General features: G+C 32.2%; 1 protein-coding gene across 1 annotated transcript; it reads left to right on the top strand.

The window, feature by feature from the left end:
- The first annotated feature begins 7,154 nt into the window (after nt 1-7,154).
- Nucleotides 7,155-18,703, top strand: LOC113872386 (thioredoxin-like 3-2, chloroplastic). Its single transcript, XM_027509904.1, has 6 exons — nt 7,155-7,548; nt 8,468-8,542; nt 13,182-13,248; nt 16,958-16,975; nt 17,052-17,892; nt 18,062-18,703. Exons 1-5 carry the CDS (start codon nt 7,250-7,252, stop codon nt 17,157-17,159), a joined length of 567 nt encoding a protein of 188 aa, XP_027365705.1. The 5' UTR covers nt 7,155-7,249; the 3' UTR covers nt 17,160-17,892; nt 18,062-18,703.
- Nucleotides 18,704-19,506: the final 803 nt, after the last annotated feature.

Raw genomic sequence — 19,506 nt, 5'->3', positions numbered from 1 at the left:
GATGCTATCTCGTCCCTTCTCTTGAAACGCTCTACACTTGCTAGGTGTAGCTCATAGTATTTCCTTGATTTTGCTTTGTTTCCTTGTTCTCTTTTCGTATTTTATGCACAATAAAGACATGGCCGTTGCAAAGAAGAAATAGATTTCATGTCCTAAAATTATTGTCTCATCCATTGAGTTGTGGTTGCCCATTGTGAAATTGGTGAACACATTAAATTAAATCGCAAAATGCTAGATAGACGTAGCCTGTGAGAGCTCTAATGTACGTATGCAAGGATAAGAATTCACGTCATTAAATTTTAATTTTAAAAAATTAAAAACGCTTCAATAATTAACAGTATTGTTTTCAATTGTTCTTAAGGATTAATGCAAATATACATAATGGAATGAAATGGAGTCTTTTTACACTGATTGAATTTGTTTTAAAAGACGGTAAAAAATTACAATTTGATGAAATATATTTTATTTCAGCTAATATTTTTATTTTCTCTCTTCCCATTCCAACTTGGAGAGCATAGGATGAAATGAAATAAAATCAACTTATTTGTTTTTTATTTTCATATCACTTTTCTAACAAAGATAATATTTTACTCTATTCTGCCGAAAAATGACAGACAACAAAATATTAATTTTATTTCGTTCTATTTCATACTTCTCAATTTTCCTTTGGCTTATTCTATTTTATTTTATTTATAATTAAATATCTATACATGCCTTAGAACAATAATTTAAATAAATTAAGAATTTGCTAAGTTATTTCGACCGAAAAAAGAGCAAGGCTTCCCTAAGCTATTATTTGGTAAATAAAATAGAAAATAACATCTTTCCCCATTAGTAGGTTAACAAGATTCAACTTTGCCTCCTATAAAAGCGCCAATATCAAAAGGAAAAGTGAGTTCCACCATGTAAATAGACAAAACCTGAATATTCAGGTCTTGAGTCAATCATCCACCAATTAAACATGTTTGTGCTTTGAGTAGAATGCATGCTCGAAAGCCCATTAACCCAATTGCCATGAGCAGACATATCAACATACTTGTTACCATTATTAAACACATCAAATGAACTCTATTTTTTTATGCCCAAAAATACATTAAATAAACTTGAATCAACAGGATGTTGCATACTTTTTGGCATCAAACCTGCTTGGGTTTACTCAGCAATGTAATAGCAGGCTGGATTCTTAGGTACAGTAAATTAAATGGAAAAAAGTGCTTAAAAAACGAACATTGGATAACAAGGTTAGAATAATTAGTAGGTAACCTTTACTTCTTTCTTATGTTTGTTATAAATGAAGAAAAATATGCTAATAACACCTTTATCTATGTATAAAAAAACAAAACTCTCTTTTTATTATTAGGATTTGTAAAATTTATGAGTGAGAGTCTAAATATGGATGGAATCTATATTTTTTGTCTTTTGCATTTCCAACAAATTTTTAATACAAATAATAATATTAAAAGACGGTATTAAAAAATGTAAATTTAATTTTTTTAAAGTGAAGAGAAATATAAAGTGAAAAAGTGAACTTATATCTACCTTTAATTTAAATTTAAACATTTATTATATTTTACTATCTTTAAAATAAAGTGAAAAATGATTCACTTCTCATTTGTACATATATTTTTATTCTAGAGAGTGAAGTCTAAAAAGTGTATTGTTAACGTTTATCAAAATTTGAGATAAGAAAAAAATATTTTATTCACTACTAAACTATTAAATAATCAACAAATAAAATTTTTTTAGTAGAAATTAATAAACATTAAAAATCGTGTGAAACAAATTTGAAAACATGAAAAGTTGCATTAATTCATTCAAATGAAAAATTGTTTTGTTTTATGATGAAGAGTTATTTTATTTCATTCAAATTAAAAAGTTATTTTATTTCATTCAAATTAAAAAGTTATTTTATTTCAATCAAATAGTTATAATGTTTCAAGTGAATGCGTGGATCAAAGGATGGATATTTATATGAATAGGCATTAAGTGAAAAAAAAAAGTCACTGTTCATATATGAACAAATACAATTGAAATTATATCTATTCATAAGAATATAAATTAGAATAGAAGTGACTTTTAATATAAAACACAAAGTGAAAAGGTATAATTATTCATAGAATAGATATTAGTTGAAATAATGTGACTTTTCATGAATCAATATTAATTAATGCGACTCTTCATAAATAGTCACAGAGTGTCTGTAAATAAGACATTCTCCCAGTATAATACACTAAATTCTCATCTTCTTAAGTCATTTAAAAATTCATTTCTCTTATTTTTGGTGCAGAAGAGATTATAGGCAAATCTATCATTTTGTAAAAATTATTATGTCACACCTTGTGTTTTGGAAGTGCAAAACACACGCTTAAGGATAAAGGAAAGTGTATTCACGTGCAAAACACCTTGAATATATATATATAAAATATTATATAAAAAATAAAATCACAAATTTATTCATAATACATATCCTAAAAAATTTTGAAATTCTTATGAATAATAATAAAATGTTTTAAAATAAAAAAATTATAATTGTCTCAATATCATTATTTCTTGACTAATTATTGATGAAAAGAACAACCTCTTAATCTAGTTCATCAAAAGAAAGATAGCAACTTTAAAAATATTAATTCTTTCAAATAGATCTCATTCATCTTTATCAACATCTCACATTTTTTTTTAACCCTCATTATAATTTTTATGCTTTCTTGAAAGAAGATAAAGATTTGTTAAATTAAGACTAATTTTTTAGCTCTCTTTATATTAAGCTTATTTCTTTTCAAGGAGTGGATAAAAAGAATATGTACTCAAATTTCTCTCACAGCAACAAGAAGAATATGGTTAGGAAAGGAGCTTCAAGGCATTGGATTGAAGTTTAGGAATTGCAACTCCATACATAATTCGTGATTCCTTTGGTTGCAAGTTATATCTATTTTGCAAAAAATTAAATTAGCTAAGTTCTTATGTGACACTTGAGAATTTAACAAACTTTGTAGTAACTTCAATCCTTTGAATCTATAAAGTACTTTTTCAAACATTTATTTCTTCTTATTATAAAGACACATAAATTATAAGGTTAACCTAATTAAAACTTGAAATAAAAAGTTAAATAAATTAGACCTTCTAAATTAATTAAATTTACTTAGGATTAAGTGTATGACCAAACAATGAAGCGGTGTGCAACTTTTAGTCCATATATCAATTAAGATGTTGTACACTAGGAATGGCAAAACGGGCCAGCCCACCCTAGCCTGTCTCAGCCCGTCAGAAGCCTATCCAAAAATGGGCTAACTCGAGCCCGTCCTGTTTAAAAAATGGGATAGATTTTCTAGCTCGACCCATTTAAAAGTGGGCTAATAGGCCAGCTCGCCAAAAACCAAAAAATAAAAAAAGGTTGGTGGACCATTAAATTAATAGGCCAACCCACCAAAAAGTAACCAAAAAAATAAAAAAAAATTATATTAATAAAAATTAAAATTTAATTATTTTTAAAATTTTGAAATTAAAAAATGGGTCCAATGGGCCAGCCTGTCCCGGCCCACCATTAGCCCTCATTTTGGCGGGTCAAAACAAGGTAGGCTATGTGGGCCATTGGATCTAAATCACTCAGCTTAGCCCACCAATTTTGGTGAGTTAAGTGGGTCAGCCCGTCGAAGCAAACCTATTTTGACAACCCTATTGTATACCACTTCATGAAAAGATAAATATTGAGTCAATTCCTTTTCTTCATGTTGATATATTTCTACTTTTACTTGCTCAATCATAAAGTTCCATTTATCATAATCTAGATGAAGGCTTGACTTATTAATATCACAAAAATGAAGCATATCATATATTGACTCTGTAAAGCTTAAAATATATTCAATTTGATCTTACCAAAGGTTTGTTTCCTTTACAAATGTAGCATTTTGAATTTTATTCATTCTATATTGCAATCATTGTTCGTTAATTACTATGAATTGAAGATCATGCTAAATGATTCTCATTCTTTTTGACATCACAACAATTGAGGTGAATATAGTCTCATCAATGGCTAATAACTTCATATGCACAAACTGATCATACATTGTTAGCCTCATTAAATGGTTCATAATAAAATTTCTAATAATGAAATTGTCATCAACAATAGTAGAAATCTAATGACACTCACCATAAACAAGCTCGTTGCTTGATATATATTTTGGAACACAAATATCCTCGAGAGCAAGATTTAATGTGTGCACTATACAAGGTGTCCAAAATATATAGGGACAAATAAATTCAACAATTGAACCTATAGCCTTGCAAACAGTAGCATTATTAGTAATTATTTGGACTATGGTCTTGTTTGATTCATGACTTGTGTTCTTGTATTCTTCATGTATTCTTATATTCTTGTATTTGGTGTCTTTTCTTATTTTTCTCTAACTAGGTTGACTCATGGCTTATGTTATTTAAGAAACATGTTCTATATCTAAAATTATGCAAGTTCTTTAGTTTTCTCTAAAATGTTTGATCCATCAACTAATCCTTTTTAAAAATCTTTTTACCTTTCTTTTGTATAATCTATCCTTGCAAGAAAATTTCACATTTTTCTAACATTTAATTCAAATGATTTGATCTTCTGTATTTATATGTTTTTACAGTTAGTATTAGACCTTAACCTCTAAGTTGAACATCTTCTAGTGTAACAGAAATGACTTACAATATGATAAATCTAAAGAAATTGTTGATTTTGTAAAGAGCCTCCTCCTCATATCCTTCATCTTTCTTTGGCAAGGATTATCCTTATTAGAGAGAAAATAAAATTGTTCATTTAGTTAACTCAACATGTTCTTTGGTTTATCATGGTAAAATGTGATTATAAACTTATATGATAAAGGTAAATTTATCCTTAAAAAAAGATGGACAATAAAACATACTAACAAAATATAGTTCAATAAAAAAGTCAAGTATTTTATCACGAATTAGTATGACAAGGTTTATGACTACAAGTCAATAAAGAAAATGTGAGAAGCTATTGCTCTTATTCATTAAACCAACTATGTGAAAAGACTAAGATTTGTATTCAAGCTCATACACTAATATGTAATGTTTAAGATGGCTAAACATATGAGTGACATATTCCAAACTATAACAAGTGGACTTCAAGTTGTTGAAAAAGAGTTTGACTACGAAGACAAAGTCAGAAATATTTTAAAGATCCTTTTTGATGCATCTTAGAATCTATGAGTGAGAGATAAATGAATCAAATATGAAAAAGAAGGGCAAGACTATTGCCCTTTAAGTCCAATTAGCACACATGAAAACCAAATAACACAACAAAGGTGCTAAAAGTAGAAGAATTTTTAAAATACTGGAAAGATCTTTTATAAGATGATCCATAATTAAATCACACAAGGAGACTAGATGGTAAATCCAACTTGATACTAAGTGTTTAGATGAGATATTTTAAGTGAATATTTCATTTTTTCCTAATAACTTGTTCATGGATAAGTGTACTTGTCAAAAAATAATAAAGAGGTTCTTAAATTTAATTCCTAAAATATCATTTCACAAAGATTATTTATAATTACTAAAAATATCATGATTTAATTACTTGAGGCAAAACAATATGTACTAGAATAAGAGAAATTTATGGAAGTTTTAAACTAAAAAGTAATGAAAAGAGAATAGCACAACACAACTTTTTGACAAGAAAAACTATTTGAGATAAACCTAGTACATACAACTTCACTTTCACATTTCTTTATGTTCACTTTTAGTTAATCTTAATCCTAATTTTTTTACGATTGTCAATTACTCATACTAAAGTTACTAACACTCAATAGTCATGCAATATTAATATTCTTTTTCCTAAACTATCATCTGCAATAGTTATGTAAGGTAGAAAGAGAGGAAAAATATGAAGAACCTATAGGCTTGTTAATTCAATAACCAATTGAAAGATGAAAACTAAGTTTGATTCACTTAATTTCCTATCCCATTTACCTTATAGTTCAATTAATTACACGTGACACAGTTACCTATCTTGCAATCAATTATGAGATACTAAGAGTAACGAAATTCTAACATAAAAGCATACAAACGTTAGGGCAAAAACCAATCTTAAAAGGAAACCAGAATTTTAATTAAATATAAAGATCACATAAAGTATGCAAAATATCTACCATATCCTTAACTATGAATTTAGCTACACATAACGAAATAAGCAAAGAAAATAAATGTAAAGAAAATCATATTCATTCAAAAAAGAAACACAAACTAGAAAAATTTCAAAAGGAATAAAAAGAAAAGAACCCTTGTTGCTAAAACACATTTTTGATCACTTGCTTAGACTTTAGAAAATTATTTTTTGTCTTCACTAATGATCTCTACTTCTAAACGCATTCACAAGTCAACCAACACAGTAAGTGAAGACGCATGAAGTATTGGGCTAACATACCCATCAAGCACACTTGTGCTGGGCAACGAAACTCTCTTATGCTAAATATTAAACATGGTTGTGCTTGTTGCTAAACATAGTCTTGCTTAGCAACTAGTAAGACCAAAATTTTCAATAACTTTTCTCCAATTTTAATAAAAACACTTTTGTAATTTAGTGACAATTGATTCATGCTAAACTCTAATAATTAATAAAAAATAATTACTAAATATCTATCAAGTAAGGATAAATATATGAAAATAAGTTATAAAAGTACTTAAAAATATATAGAATAAAATTTTTTTAATAACATACTTTAATAGACTAAAATAAAAAATTCTAAATCTTAAAGTGAGAATTTAGAATTATTATTTTTAAAATTTTTCTTGAATGTTCCTTTATTTTTCTTCTTTGTATTTATATTTCTCCATTTATCTCTTTTATTGCTGTTTGGTTCATTTTTTCTTTTTTTTTTTGTGTTTTTTTAACATTAAAAAGAATTTATTAAGATTTAAAATTCTAAATCTCAACAAACAATAAACTTGAAGAGACAATATAAAATAATAAAATTAAAAAAAAACTAAAATAAAAATAAAGTTAAAAAATATATAATTTCATAACAAAAATTTAATTTCTGGGCAAAGACCTATTAGAAACATTTTTTTTAGAACACATGTGGAGTGGGCGTACGAAAACCCGTCCCATCACTCCTTATTATTCCTTGACAAAGACTGAAACCATTACCATCGTGTTTATGTTGAGTTTGACCCATTAACACACTCTTTCTCCCCTCAAACCTGCTCTCCTCTTTGGACTATTGCGTTTTTTGTTTTCCTTAGCAGCCACCAAATGTCACAACATCTTCGGACTCTTCAGCCTCCACCATTCTCCTCGGTAGCTCCAACAACCAAGTTAGATTCATTCTCTCTCTCCCGCTTCAGCTTCGGGCTCCATACCTCCGTCTCTCCGTTAATTTCCATTTCCTTTGGCTGTGCGCGCCAAACCCCTGCTGTTCCGTTGAGTCAGCAAGGGTCATTGCAACCGGAAGAGCCTGTTTTCCTTTACCTTCAACCCATCTCCAGCGAGACCCACTTCGATCATGTCCTCCTCGAGGCTCAGCAATTCGACGACGCCATCGTTGTCGTTTGGTAGGTTTCTTCGTCATGAACTATCTTTTTTTCTCCACAATCGAAATAAATGAACGAATATTACAAAATCACACACTGATGGAAATTTTTTTGTTTCTTTTGCTCATTGTCCTGTTTTACCGGTTTTTGTTATTGTTATTATTTATGAATTTTTGGATCCTTTTTCTATTCTTGAAACTTTTGCCTTTTCATTTTCAGGCATTGGGGCTTTGTAGGGGGAAATAGTATTTACCAATCTAATTTAGAGAGATGTTTGATTAAAAGGGAAAATAACGGAATGTATGAATATGATGATGCAAGGTGTCCCTTTAGTCTGGCATATTGTAATACTGATTTTATAGAAGATATCCTACTCTTGATTGAGCACGACTATTCAGGTTTTTTGGTTTTAAGTGCATTTGTTAATCAAACTGTGTTGTTGCGGTATTTCAAGGTAGGCAAACTGTTGCTTATGCTTATACTTTTATGTCTGTAGTCTAAGTCATCAAATTTTGTCATTAAAGACAACAAGTTTTTTTTTTTTTTAATTATTATTATTATTATCTGAAAATTAGTGTACACCAACTCAAGCAATTTGCCATTGAGCATTTTGAACTTCTAGAAATCAGCTAGTGACGAACTTGGATGAAGGTCTTGTTATGATCTAGACACTGATTTATATGTTAGTGAAATGCTGGCATTACAATCTTTTCAGCACACCCTTTATTTTATTGGGTAAAATTGATGTAGGTCCCACTAAATGATGTGGAAACCCATTTACATGAAAGAGTGTCAGAGAGATTGCGTTGCTAGCATTTATGAAGGATGTCTTATTTTGTCCATTACATTGAGAAGCTTATATTTTTTCATTTTTCTGTTTGATTTGATGAATAATACTTCTACAAGTGTGGAATTTGAGGTGAGATATCATGGTTTGTAGGATGGCAAATTGGTGCAGAAAATGTATATATTTAAAACCAAAATTGGAAAAGTTAGCAGCAGACTATTATCCAAGGTAAGATTCCTTTTCTTTTTTTGTTGTGACTGTTATGTATAACTAGAATAATTTCAGACCGTTTCATTTATTTACAGATAAGCTTCTCATGTCCTTGAGCCAAGGGAAAATCCATATTGGTACTTACATTGGGCCATGATAATAGACTTTTCCTTTATAACCCCTTAACATCCATTCATTATTTATTTAAAAGTTTCTCTAGTTTTAATATGGTATATTGTAGCAAGCAAAACCTAAGACAAATCTCTTATTTAGGCTTCTTTGTGAACTAGAGAGTATTTGGGAGGAATTGTGTAATGGTTACATCCAATCCAACTTATTTATACTATGAGTTCATTAAGTACAAGTTCTAATCAAGGACTTGTGTAGTTAACTAAGATTCCAGCCTGTGCTAAATATGCTAAGGAATTTAGACTAGCATTTTAAAGCCGAACTTATGAAGCTTGCAACATGTAAAATTAAGTAAGCACACGGCAGAATGTTGGGTTTCACCCAAACTCCCCGTTTTCTCAATTATTGATACTTTCCTGTTCTAAGAATTTTCGTTTGAGTAGAAGTAAGACAAAGTATATGCATTGTAAGTTTAGCAAAAAACAAAATGATGATTGTGCATTGGAAGTTAAAATTGAAAATGATATTATACCACAAGTTTTCAAGTTTAGGTATTCAACATCGATTCTACAAAATGATAGGAAATTAATGAAGATGTTATTCATAAAATATAAGTTGGATGGTTAAGGTGGAGAAAGACATCACAAATTATTTGTGACCATAAAATACCTATTAAGATAAAAGGAAAGTTTTATCATACTAAAATACAGACAACTATCCTATATGGTGGTGAATGCTGGGCTTTAAAGGAAACAACATGAGAAGAAAATGGGAGGTGCAAAATTGAAAATGTTAAGGTGAATAAGAGATCGCACGAGAAAGAACATGATAAGAAATAATAATATACGTGAGAATATTGAAGTAATGCTTGTAGTAGAAAATGGTTTGAAACTTTATTTGTGTAAAAGTGTGACAGAAGGTTTGCAGTTTGTCTATTAAAAAATTTGGTTGTAATGTTGTTTACTTTGGATTTGGTCTTGTAATCCATGAACGTAGGCATGTTAGATTGACAATAACAACAACCAAGCCTTATCCCACTAAGTGAGGTCGGCTACATGGATCACATGGTGCCATTGAACTTGGTCAAATGTGTTAAATTGTATGATGTAAAGAATGCCCAGATCTTCAAGATCCCAGCTCCTCTCAAGTCTCAACTCTCAATAGAAGAGCTTAGGCTACTTGCACTCTCCCTGGGTAATAACAAGTCTTTTGGTGATGTGCTTGGAAGATGTCTCTTAGAGTTCTTTGACTTTTCTCCCTAACCTTCCTCAAGCTTCTGCTTGACATACATTTCAAGAATGACCTCAACTGACACTTAATCAGAGAACTGCTGCACTTCAACTCCTTCGAAACCATTTCAACAGAAAACTACAGCTAAATGTCAGAACAATCTCTGATAATATTTAAGAACCTTGATAGAAACTGGGTATCTTCTTAAGTATAATTGGGGATGAACCCCAATTACAAGGATAGAGCACTGCAGTAAGTGCAGTTCTTTAAGATACTTCTCCCCTCATGCCAAATGCCCTAACTCTCACAATTGACAAACTGATCCCTCTCTGTCTGCCATATTGTAGAAGCAAATTGCTTTATGTCTTCTACAATCTCAACCTGCCCAATTACTAACTAATATATTGTAACTAACTATTAATGAGTCTCTAACTAACATATTATAACTAACTACTAATGGGGTTACCTAACAAATTTCCACAAACAAAAGTAGCAAAGCTACATCCAGGGAACTCATAAAAAATACGAGAACGCCTTTCCAAAGTCATGAAACTATCACAATGAATAACTGCTAGAGTTCAACTCCAAAAAATACCAAAACCTGAACCACCTCAATGCTGACTGATGAATATTGCCAACTACATTTTTAGGTTGGGGCGTTGGGCAGGTAGCTCTCACTAGCAGCAAGTGATATGATTACCACAGACCACGCTGCAACCTATCCAAATGCAACAGAAGCAATCACATGCAATAAACAAGTATAGGGTGTGCTCAGAACTGATTTTGACTAAGAAACAAAGGGAAAACCAAGGAAACTGTAGGAGTTTGGAGAGAGGGAAGGGAATGTTAGTTGAGATAGTTACTGTAGTTAGATAGTGGAAGGGATTAGTTAGTTAGAGAGGGTTTGAGGTAAATAAATAGGATGAAGATGTAACGGAAAGGGAATTCAGAACTGTTATCATTTGTAAATTGAGCATTAGCTCTTTGTGAAAGGAGGAATCCTTTGTGCAGGGGAGACCCTTGGAGGAGAGATCCCTCTCCTATTCTTTGTTCTTTCCATTCATTTAAATAAAATCTTTCTTTCTTTCCCATTTCTATCCTTGGGTTCTTAGTTGGTCTGACATGCCGGATCCAAATTTTGAGAGAAGAAGTTGCTTGGTCTCTCACCAAGAAGAAATAGAGAGTTCAATGGCATTCTTGAAGTGGACCAATGATCTATTTGAGCTTAAGTGAATGTTGACACAGTTAGTGAAGAAACATGAAACCAAACTAGAACCAGATGGGTCATTAAAGAAGGTGTTTGTGAATGAGACAAGTAATTCTTGGAAGTTGCAACATCATTCTTGTAAGGCCAATGTTTTAGAGTTGAAGCATGGGCTGCACAAGCTATCAAATAGTCAAGAAATCATTATTGAGGAGAGAAGAGTGAGAGATGAGGAAAAGAAGGAAGTAAAGCCCTTTGCATTAAAGAAGTTTGAGGAAATACAAGAGCTCAAGCAATGCCTGGAAAGGTGGATGCAGAAACAAGGCATCATGTTGAAGGAAAAGGTCACCAATCAGCAACCCATTCAAGAGGAGGTTGATCCCCATTCAGCCAAACATGTCAAGAAGGAGTTGGTCAAAATGCTTTGATAATATATAGGTTCATTCTTGATAAAGAAAAGTGGAGTTAGCTGCCTTTGGTGGATGCAAACTGGTGGAAACAAAAGGGGAACACCTTATCTCTGTGTTAGATCAAGAAACAGAAACAGAAACAGAACAGTACACTGAAGTGTTGGACATGATCAAGACAAGGAGATTATTGGAATCCTTGAATTCAGAGAAGGGACTTGTTTTCTTGGAGGAAGATCCAGTTAGCCCATTGGCAATTTTAGAACTGCTGAATGCTAAATCTTCCATGGATGTAGGTGTTTCCTATCAAATGTAATAGCGATGAGGAGCTGGTTGTTGAAGAAGACCAAGATTCAAAGAAAGTCGTTGAGGTTGAGAAGATGATGGAGGAGATCATGCCAGAGGTCAAAGGTAAAGTTGCAGAAATTGACCAGTATTTTCAAAATCCAAATTTGATTGAGTGACAACAGAAGAACTGTAGAAGGATCTTGTTACCATGAGACAACAATCTCCACAATCTAGGCCATGTCTTGGTGTCAATAGAAGGATTGAGATGGAAAAATATTACATAGTGATCAAGGATGGGTAGGACATTTTGATGCCCAAAAAAATTTGGGACTAGAGAAAGCGGATCAGTCTATTACTTGCACAAAAACCATTAGGTGAAATTTGTTTTACTATAACAATTCAAACAAAACACACATGGGGAACTGTAAAGTTTGGTGATACAAACTACTCAACTTTAAGTGTTTTGGAACAAGATATGGACCAACTACAAGTTTCAAATAATCCAGATAGCCGGTAAACGCTGCCAGAGTAACAAGATCAAAATATTCATACAGCAACCATGCAGAATAGGATTATATAGAAATCAAATAGGCCTCCACCAGTCCACCACTACCAAAGCCGCCATATATGATCTTCCATAATTCCAACCTTGAGATTATTAGGAGTCAGGAGAGAAGGAAGTGAGGAAGGGAAAATTTGTTGTGGTAGGTATTGTAGTTAGTTAGTGGAAGGGATTAGTTAGTTAGAGGGGGTTTGTGATATAAATAAATAAGATGAAGATGTAAGGGAAAGGCGAATACAGAAATGTATCATTTGTAAATTGAGCATTAGCTCTTTGTGAAAGGAGAAATCCTTTGTGAAGGGGAGACCCTTGGTGGAGAGATCCGTCTTCTATTTCTGTTCTTTCCATTTCTATTCTCATGTTCGTAACAGAAACAATATACAATGGAATTAGATATGAACTCAGTACACATAATAGATACAGTAATGGTGGGTGGTAATGCTCAAATACCATGTTGAAATAGAGTATATGAGAAATTGTGTATATTGTCTACATGTGGTTCATTTTATGCTACTAGTGCATTAAATAAAAAATGTAAGAAATGTTGACTGCGGAGCAAATAAACAGCTATCAACTGCAATATAATTATACTTGCTTGATATTTAGATGTGTACTAACTATGATAATTAATCTAGGCTGCTACTAAACTCGTGGATAGACTAGTATTCTGATGCTGTTAAGTAATATAAGTTAAGCTAATTGTATTTTAAGCATGGTGTGTTCACCTTGTGTATGTACTTGCTTGATTATGTTATGATATTTTGGTTTAAATTTTGTTTATATAAGTTGGTTTGTCTACTCTTTAACCAAGGATATATCTATGTGGATTTTGTGTAGATTGCGTTTCTACAGTGTTGATGTTAATACAGTTTCACACAAACTTGTTGCTCGTGCTGGAGTAACTGTAAGTTTTTTATAGCTTCCTCACTATGTTCTTTCTTTTTCATTTGCTATCATGTTTGTGACGTTAATGTCTTTTCATAAACAGATGCTGCCATGTGGGTACTTAAGCAATAAGTACTTCATTTAAGCCTGTTATGTTTGTTTTAGGAATCTGTGATGCAGTTGAAATGAAAGAAATAGTATAAATACTTGTATAAGGAAAACCTATATGGAAACTTGTTGGATAAATTTTTTTAGCTTCTATCAGCATCTTAAAATTATGACTACCTCATGTGGCTCGTGCTTTGTGAAATTTGTTTTGGTATCTTTTAATTGGTTTATATTTGGGGAAGATCAAGAAAAGGTCCATTAAGAAGAGTTGATCAAATGGAGAAAATGTCAACAAAAAGAGTTGATCCCTGGTTGCTTGTGTCTCTGCTACTACTACACCTGCACTTGAGCATAAACACTTAGGTCACCCTAGTCTTAATAAAATGCATTTTATGGTTCCGCATCTTTCCAAACTTCAATCTTTTAATTGTGAGACATGAATTAGGATTTAGGAAAATATATCCAACATACTTTTAATGATTGCGCCAACAAAAGTGCTTTGTCATCCTTTGTATTAGTTCGCTTTGATATTTAGGATTGTAATTGAGATAGTTCAACTTTAGGTTATTATTAATTTGTTATTTTATTTGATGATTTTTCTCGTACTTAGCTTTTGTTGATGAAAAATCATTTTGATGTTTTCTTTATATTTCAAACTTTTTCATTTGAAATTCAAAATCAGTTTGGTGTTTGGTTCATCTATTAAAATTTTATGCACTAATAGTGTTCATGAATATATGTCTTCCAATATCAATCTTTTTTTATTTCCCAGGGAATTATTCATCAAACCTCTTGCTCACACACACCACAGCAAAATAGTGTTGTTGAGCGAAAGAATTGACATTTAGTTGGAACCGCTCATACTCTTCTTCACCATAATGTTTTATTTTGTTTTTGGGGTGATGTTCTTCTCACAATGTATTATTTGATCAACCACATGCTGCCTTCTTCTGTTCTTCAAAACCAGGTTCCCATTTATTTTTTTATATCTTGACCAGGATCTCTACTCCATTCCACTTTGTGTCCTTGGTTGTATCTGTTTTGTCCACGATTTCACTCTAGGTAAAGACAAGCTCTACTAAATCTCTCAAGTGTGTTTTTCTAGGTCACTCACATCTCCAAAAATGCTATTGTTGTGTCTGTTCTCGGGTTCAATGAGATTTTTTTTTGGCTGATATCACATTATGAAACTACTCTTTTATTCTCCTCCTCTACCGTTCTTGATGCCAATTTGACAGCAAATCCTCTTGCTATTCCTCCTATTGTTCTAGCCTTTGTCCTTGCTTCTCCACCTCATATGCTCACTTTCTAGTGGTAGTCTCAAGATTCGATAGTTTCCCCCTCCATTGATCCTCCAGCCTCATCTCCAGTTTGAATTACTCCTTCGTCTATGCTGTCTACACTTGAACTTTCCATTGCCTTATGAAAAGGTATTTGGTTCTCTCGTAATTCTGGTCTTCTTTATTCTTGTATTTATAATGACGACTGTTTATCTCATTCTTATTTTTTCTGTCTCTTATTTGGATTTTGTGTCTTCCTAAATCCCAACTGTACAGGTGAACCCATGGGTGATCCTCCTTGGCATTAGGCAATGGTGGATGAGATGCTGCTTTGTATTCTAGTGACCCTTGGGATCTTGTTCTTTACCATCCACCAAAATCACTGCTGTTGAAGATTGGTCCTACTGGCAATATTAGCGCTTTAAAGCTTGCTTGGTAGCTAAAGGATACACACAGATCTTTAGTCTAGATTATGGCAACACCTTTTCTCCTATGGCCAAAATCACCTTAGTCCATCTTTTTCTTGCAATGGATGTTATTCATCATTGGCTACTCCATCAACTTGATATTAAAAATGTCTTCTTGCATGGTGATTTATAGGAAGGAGTTTAGATGGAATAACTGCCAGGGTTTACTGTTCCTGGTTAGTCTCATCATGATTGTCACTTTTGATGTTTCTTCTATGGTCTGAAGTAGTCCCCTCATGCTTGGTTCAGACATTTTAACTCTGCCATAATACAATTTGGCATGACCAGATGTGAAGCTGATCATTCTGTCTTCTCTACTCATTTTATGTCTGGCTGATGCATTTATCTGGTTGTTTATATTGATCATATTGTCATTACTGGTGATGATTTTGATGTCATCTAATAACTCAGATAACTTACGAAGCCATCAAAAATACAAGTATTGAAGTTGTATAATCCTTTTCTACTATTGCTATTTCCTAACAAAAGTGTGCTATGGACGTTCTCATTGAGACCAATACGATTGATTGTTGTCCATGTGATACTCTTATGAATCCCAATGTTAGGCTTCTCCCAAGTCGGGGGAGCCATTGAAAGAGCTGAAAAAATATTGATTTCTTGTGGGCAGAATTAACTGTCTTATTGTTGCTAGAACTAACATCACTTTTGTAGTTAGTGTTGTAAGTCAGTTTTTGACTGCTCTGGGTGATAGCCATTGGGATGATGTAATTCGTATTCTTCAGTATAGAAAAAATGCACCAAGATGAGGGCTATTATATAAGGGAGGAATGCTAGCAACACATTCTCCTTTATTAACTAAAATTTATTGAAAACGACAAAAGTATGAGTAAAAAAACATTAAGGAGTCAGAAAGAGTGGATGATTTTTGTAGTTTTCAATAAATTTTAGTCAATAGTGGAGATTGTATTGTTAGCATTCCTCTGTATAAGGATAATAATAATACCAAAATCACTTGTTATTATGATATTGATTGGGTACACCATTATATAGAAGGTCCACTTCTGGATATTGTTCTAATTGGAGGAAATATGATTTCATAGAGGAGTACAAAGCACAACATAGTTTATCAATGCAGTGCCAAAGCCAAATATCATGCTATGGCAGCAGCTGCATGTAAACTTACATGGCTTAGGCAATTACTTCAACAGTTGAAATTAGGAGATATCTAGGAGACAAAGTTTATTTGTAATCAGCAAGCTACACTTCATAATGCCTCAAATTCAGTCTTCCATGAATGAACTGAACACAGAAATAGATTGTCATGTTCACTAAATCCCCTCACAACAGACTACATTTATGACAAGCTTAGCTCATTTGACATATACACACTAATTATAAAAGAATCTAATTATTCTTTTGTAATTATGGTTGATCTTGTTGTACCTCACTATGTGATAAATAGAGCTCATGTGTGATGATATGACACAACATTCAGAAATCTCTTTTCTTATAGATGTAAATGGCCTTCCTGAAAGATTGGTTTTTGACAGTATAATGATGTTTTTTGAATTTTGATCCATATAGCCAATCCTACATAGTGGGAAAAGGCTTTTGTTGTTGTTTGTTGAGATTGATTTTTGTGTGTTCTATGAATGTTTTACGGGAGGAGCAGTGTTGGGAATATCTAAAAGATTTCCTGGATTTATGAACCTCTCACAGGGCGAATATGGGAATTGAATTATGGCATTACATGATGAGTCTATTTGTGGACACAACCATTTTTCTCAACTTTCATATCACTCGAATTGTTGTATTTGCTTCAACTAAATTTGCTATTTAGAATTTTTCTTGATACTTATTATCTTTAATTTTTTTCACATATTTGAATGTTGTGGGCTCCCAATCATTGCAGAAAATGCCAACCATACAAGTAAGCACAATTGTGTGTGATTTTGATATATTTTTTATATTCTTCTCTGCCAGTGATTTAAATGTTCTTGTTGCAGCTGTGGAAAGACAGCAAGAAACAAACTGAAGTCATTGGTGGCCATAAAGCATATTTGGTAATAAATGAGGTTCAGGAGATGATTGAGAATGAGTGCACAAGTTCTTAGGCCAGCAGACTAATTTTTCACTATTTTCAATATATTTTATCAATTGGTTTTACGTGACTACATTTATTTTTTCTCCTTAAATGTAACAAAAAAGAACAGACATTTTGTTGCTCTTCTTTTTTATTATTTTACAATAGCATTGCTTTTAGAGTATCTTATATACAAAAAAACATAAATGGTGTTCAAATCCTTTTAGTTGGGGGATATCACATAATTTGATGTTTTTCTTATTAAATTAAGATGTCAAATGTTTATAATTACCTCTTTCAAAGCATATCTCTACTTATTTTTCTCTGTTTCTTTTATATGTTAACATTGGAGGTTTACGAGAGGGGGATAGGTGTCCTATATGGAAGATCATCTTTGGTGTTTTTGCACTGCAATCCTAAAAACTGGGTTTAGATTTGGTTAAGCTTCAAGATTGCTTGTTCTAAAATCAATTGTCTAATTATGACCGTTTTGAAGAAGCCACTATTTTACATTTCCTTTAGAATATTAGCTTAGTATTCGTGGCAAAAAACACTATTTGTTCCTTGTACAATATCATGAATAAAGGGATAACGTAATGCCTGAGAGACTCACCTAGTGGAGTCTAGGAGGGTAGATGTGTGCTGCCTTACCCCTGCAAGTAGAGAGGTTGTTTCTAGGTTTTTAACTACATCAGCATAAAGGAACAAAATGGCATGGAATGGATTTGTTGGTGCGCTGTATCACCTTCAACAAAAGCACAAAGGTACTGTTTGTTATCATTTATGTTTTGAATGTTGGGCACATATCTCGAACGATTATAGTCATTGTTGATGAGAATGATTACCTCTGCCCCAATCCCGTGTTATTATTATCGCACTCATTTCACGTAGTTTTCCATTTCACTGACTTGAGTGTTGAAGTCTATATTGCAGGTTTCTAGTGGCACTTCTTTCAGTTTAGGCCAAAGGAGAAGTTGGGGTAGGACATTGGCACCAAATATGGAAACTAAAGATGTTTTTCCCACGCTTGTATAGCTGCATGACATCCAAGAGAAAGCAGAGACAGATTGAAATCCGACTAAATAATCTCCAAAGCCACAACCAAGTCTAGGAAGGGCTCGAGGCATCCGGCACTACTGATCCAACCTTAACTTCAAACCCAACAAAGAACTCGTCAAACCACTTCTGAACATTTGAGTTGTGTGTGGGGGAGTTGCAACAAAACCACCATGGATTGAGCCAAACTATAATTTTCCTTCCATTGGGTTACAAATCCTAGACCAACTCATCCTGCCAAATAACATCTTACCTATGTCAGCATCATGTATGATCTCACCTGCTCAATTCCTTCACCACTAACCCGTACTAGTGGCTTTTCTTTTGTATTTATCTCTCTCTATATGACTTTGTCAAATACCTATCCTTAAAGAACAAAAGCTTTTTACTAGCATGACACGGCTTAGAGATAGTATAATTCAGCTTCTTTATCTCTCTTCAGTTCGTTTGATGTCGTAGTTACATATTCTAATTAGGTTGACTTTAATTATGGGGCATAATTGCAAGTTTTGACTTTATTAGCCGAACACTTTCCCTTTGCAAGTCTAATGTTTTTCCTCTGTGATTAACTTCATATAGAAACTTTTCCAAATTAATAGCCAACTTTATATGCTTTCATTATCGCTTAAGATAATTTATTGGATGAAATTTTATGTATTTAGGATTGATTCATATTAAATTCAATGTCCTCTTCTTGACTATTGATCCTTACGATAAGTGAAAAAGACTGAATCAAGAGTATTTTGTAAGAATTGATCATAAAAGAATTTGAAGGTTTTTTTTTCCCCTTGTCTGTGTTTCCTAGCCTTCTTTAAACATTTTAAATTCATATATAATTTTTAATTAAATTAATAGATTGGTCTCTTAATTTTCATTTTTTTTCAATTTACTCATGTTTTTTTTTTTTTTGGGTTCTTTTAATTTTCAATTATGGTTTAAATAAGTCTATTTCTGTTAATTATATTAACTTTGTTAATTTTTGTTCCTTTTCTTCTATTACTGACCATTCATCTTTATCATGCCTTGTTCATACTAGACTTTCTTTCTCTTCATCTTATTTCGTTTTATCTTACACTGCTTCTTTATGTCCTCTTATTTTATCTTTATTATTTATTCGCATGAGACTCTCTTCTTCCTTTTCTCTTACTTGTCCTTTTCCTTTTTTCACCTAGCAAAAAGAAACATAAGTCATCTTGAGTTATAAGGGAAGATTTGGTGGGAGTTGTATTCTTTATAAAATGAAGTGTTTGGTGGAGACAACGGTTTGTAGAGTAAAAAAAACATGGTGGGAGTTGTTGCTGGTAGCATAATATAGAACGGTG

This window comes from Abrus precatorius, unplaced genomic scaffold (genome assembly GCF_003935025.1).
Source record: "Abrus precatorius isolate BTA unplaced genomic scaffold, Abrus_2018 Scaffold7, whole genome shotgun sequence".
In the NCBI taxonomy this organism is placed as follows: domain Eukaryota; kingdom Viridiplantae; phylum Streptophyta; class Magnoliopsida; order Fabales; family Fabaceae; genus Abrus; species Abrus precatorius.
This window is presented reverse-complemented; position numbering and strand designations above follow the sequence as displayed.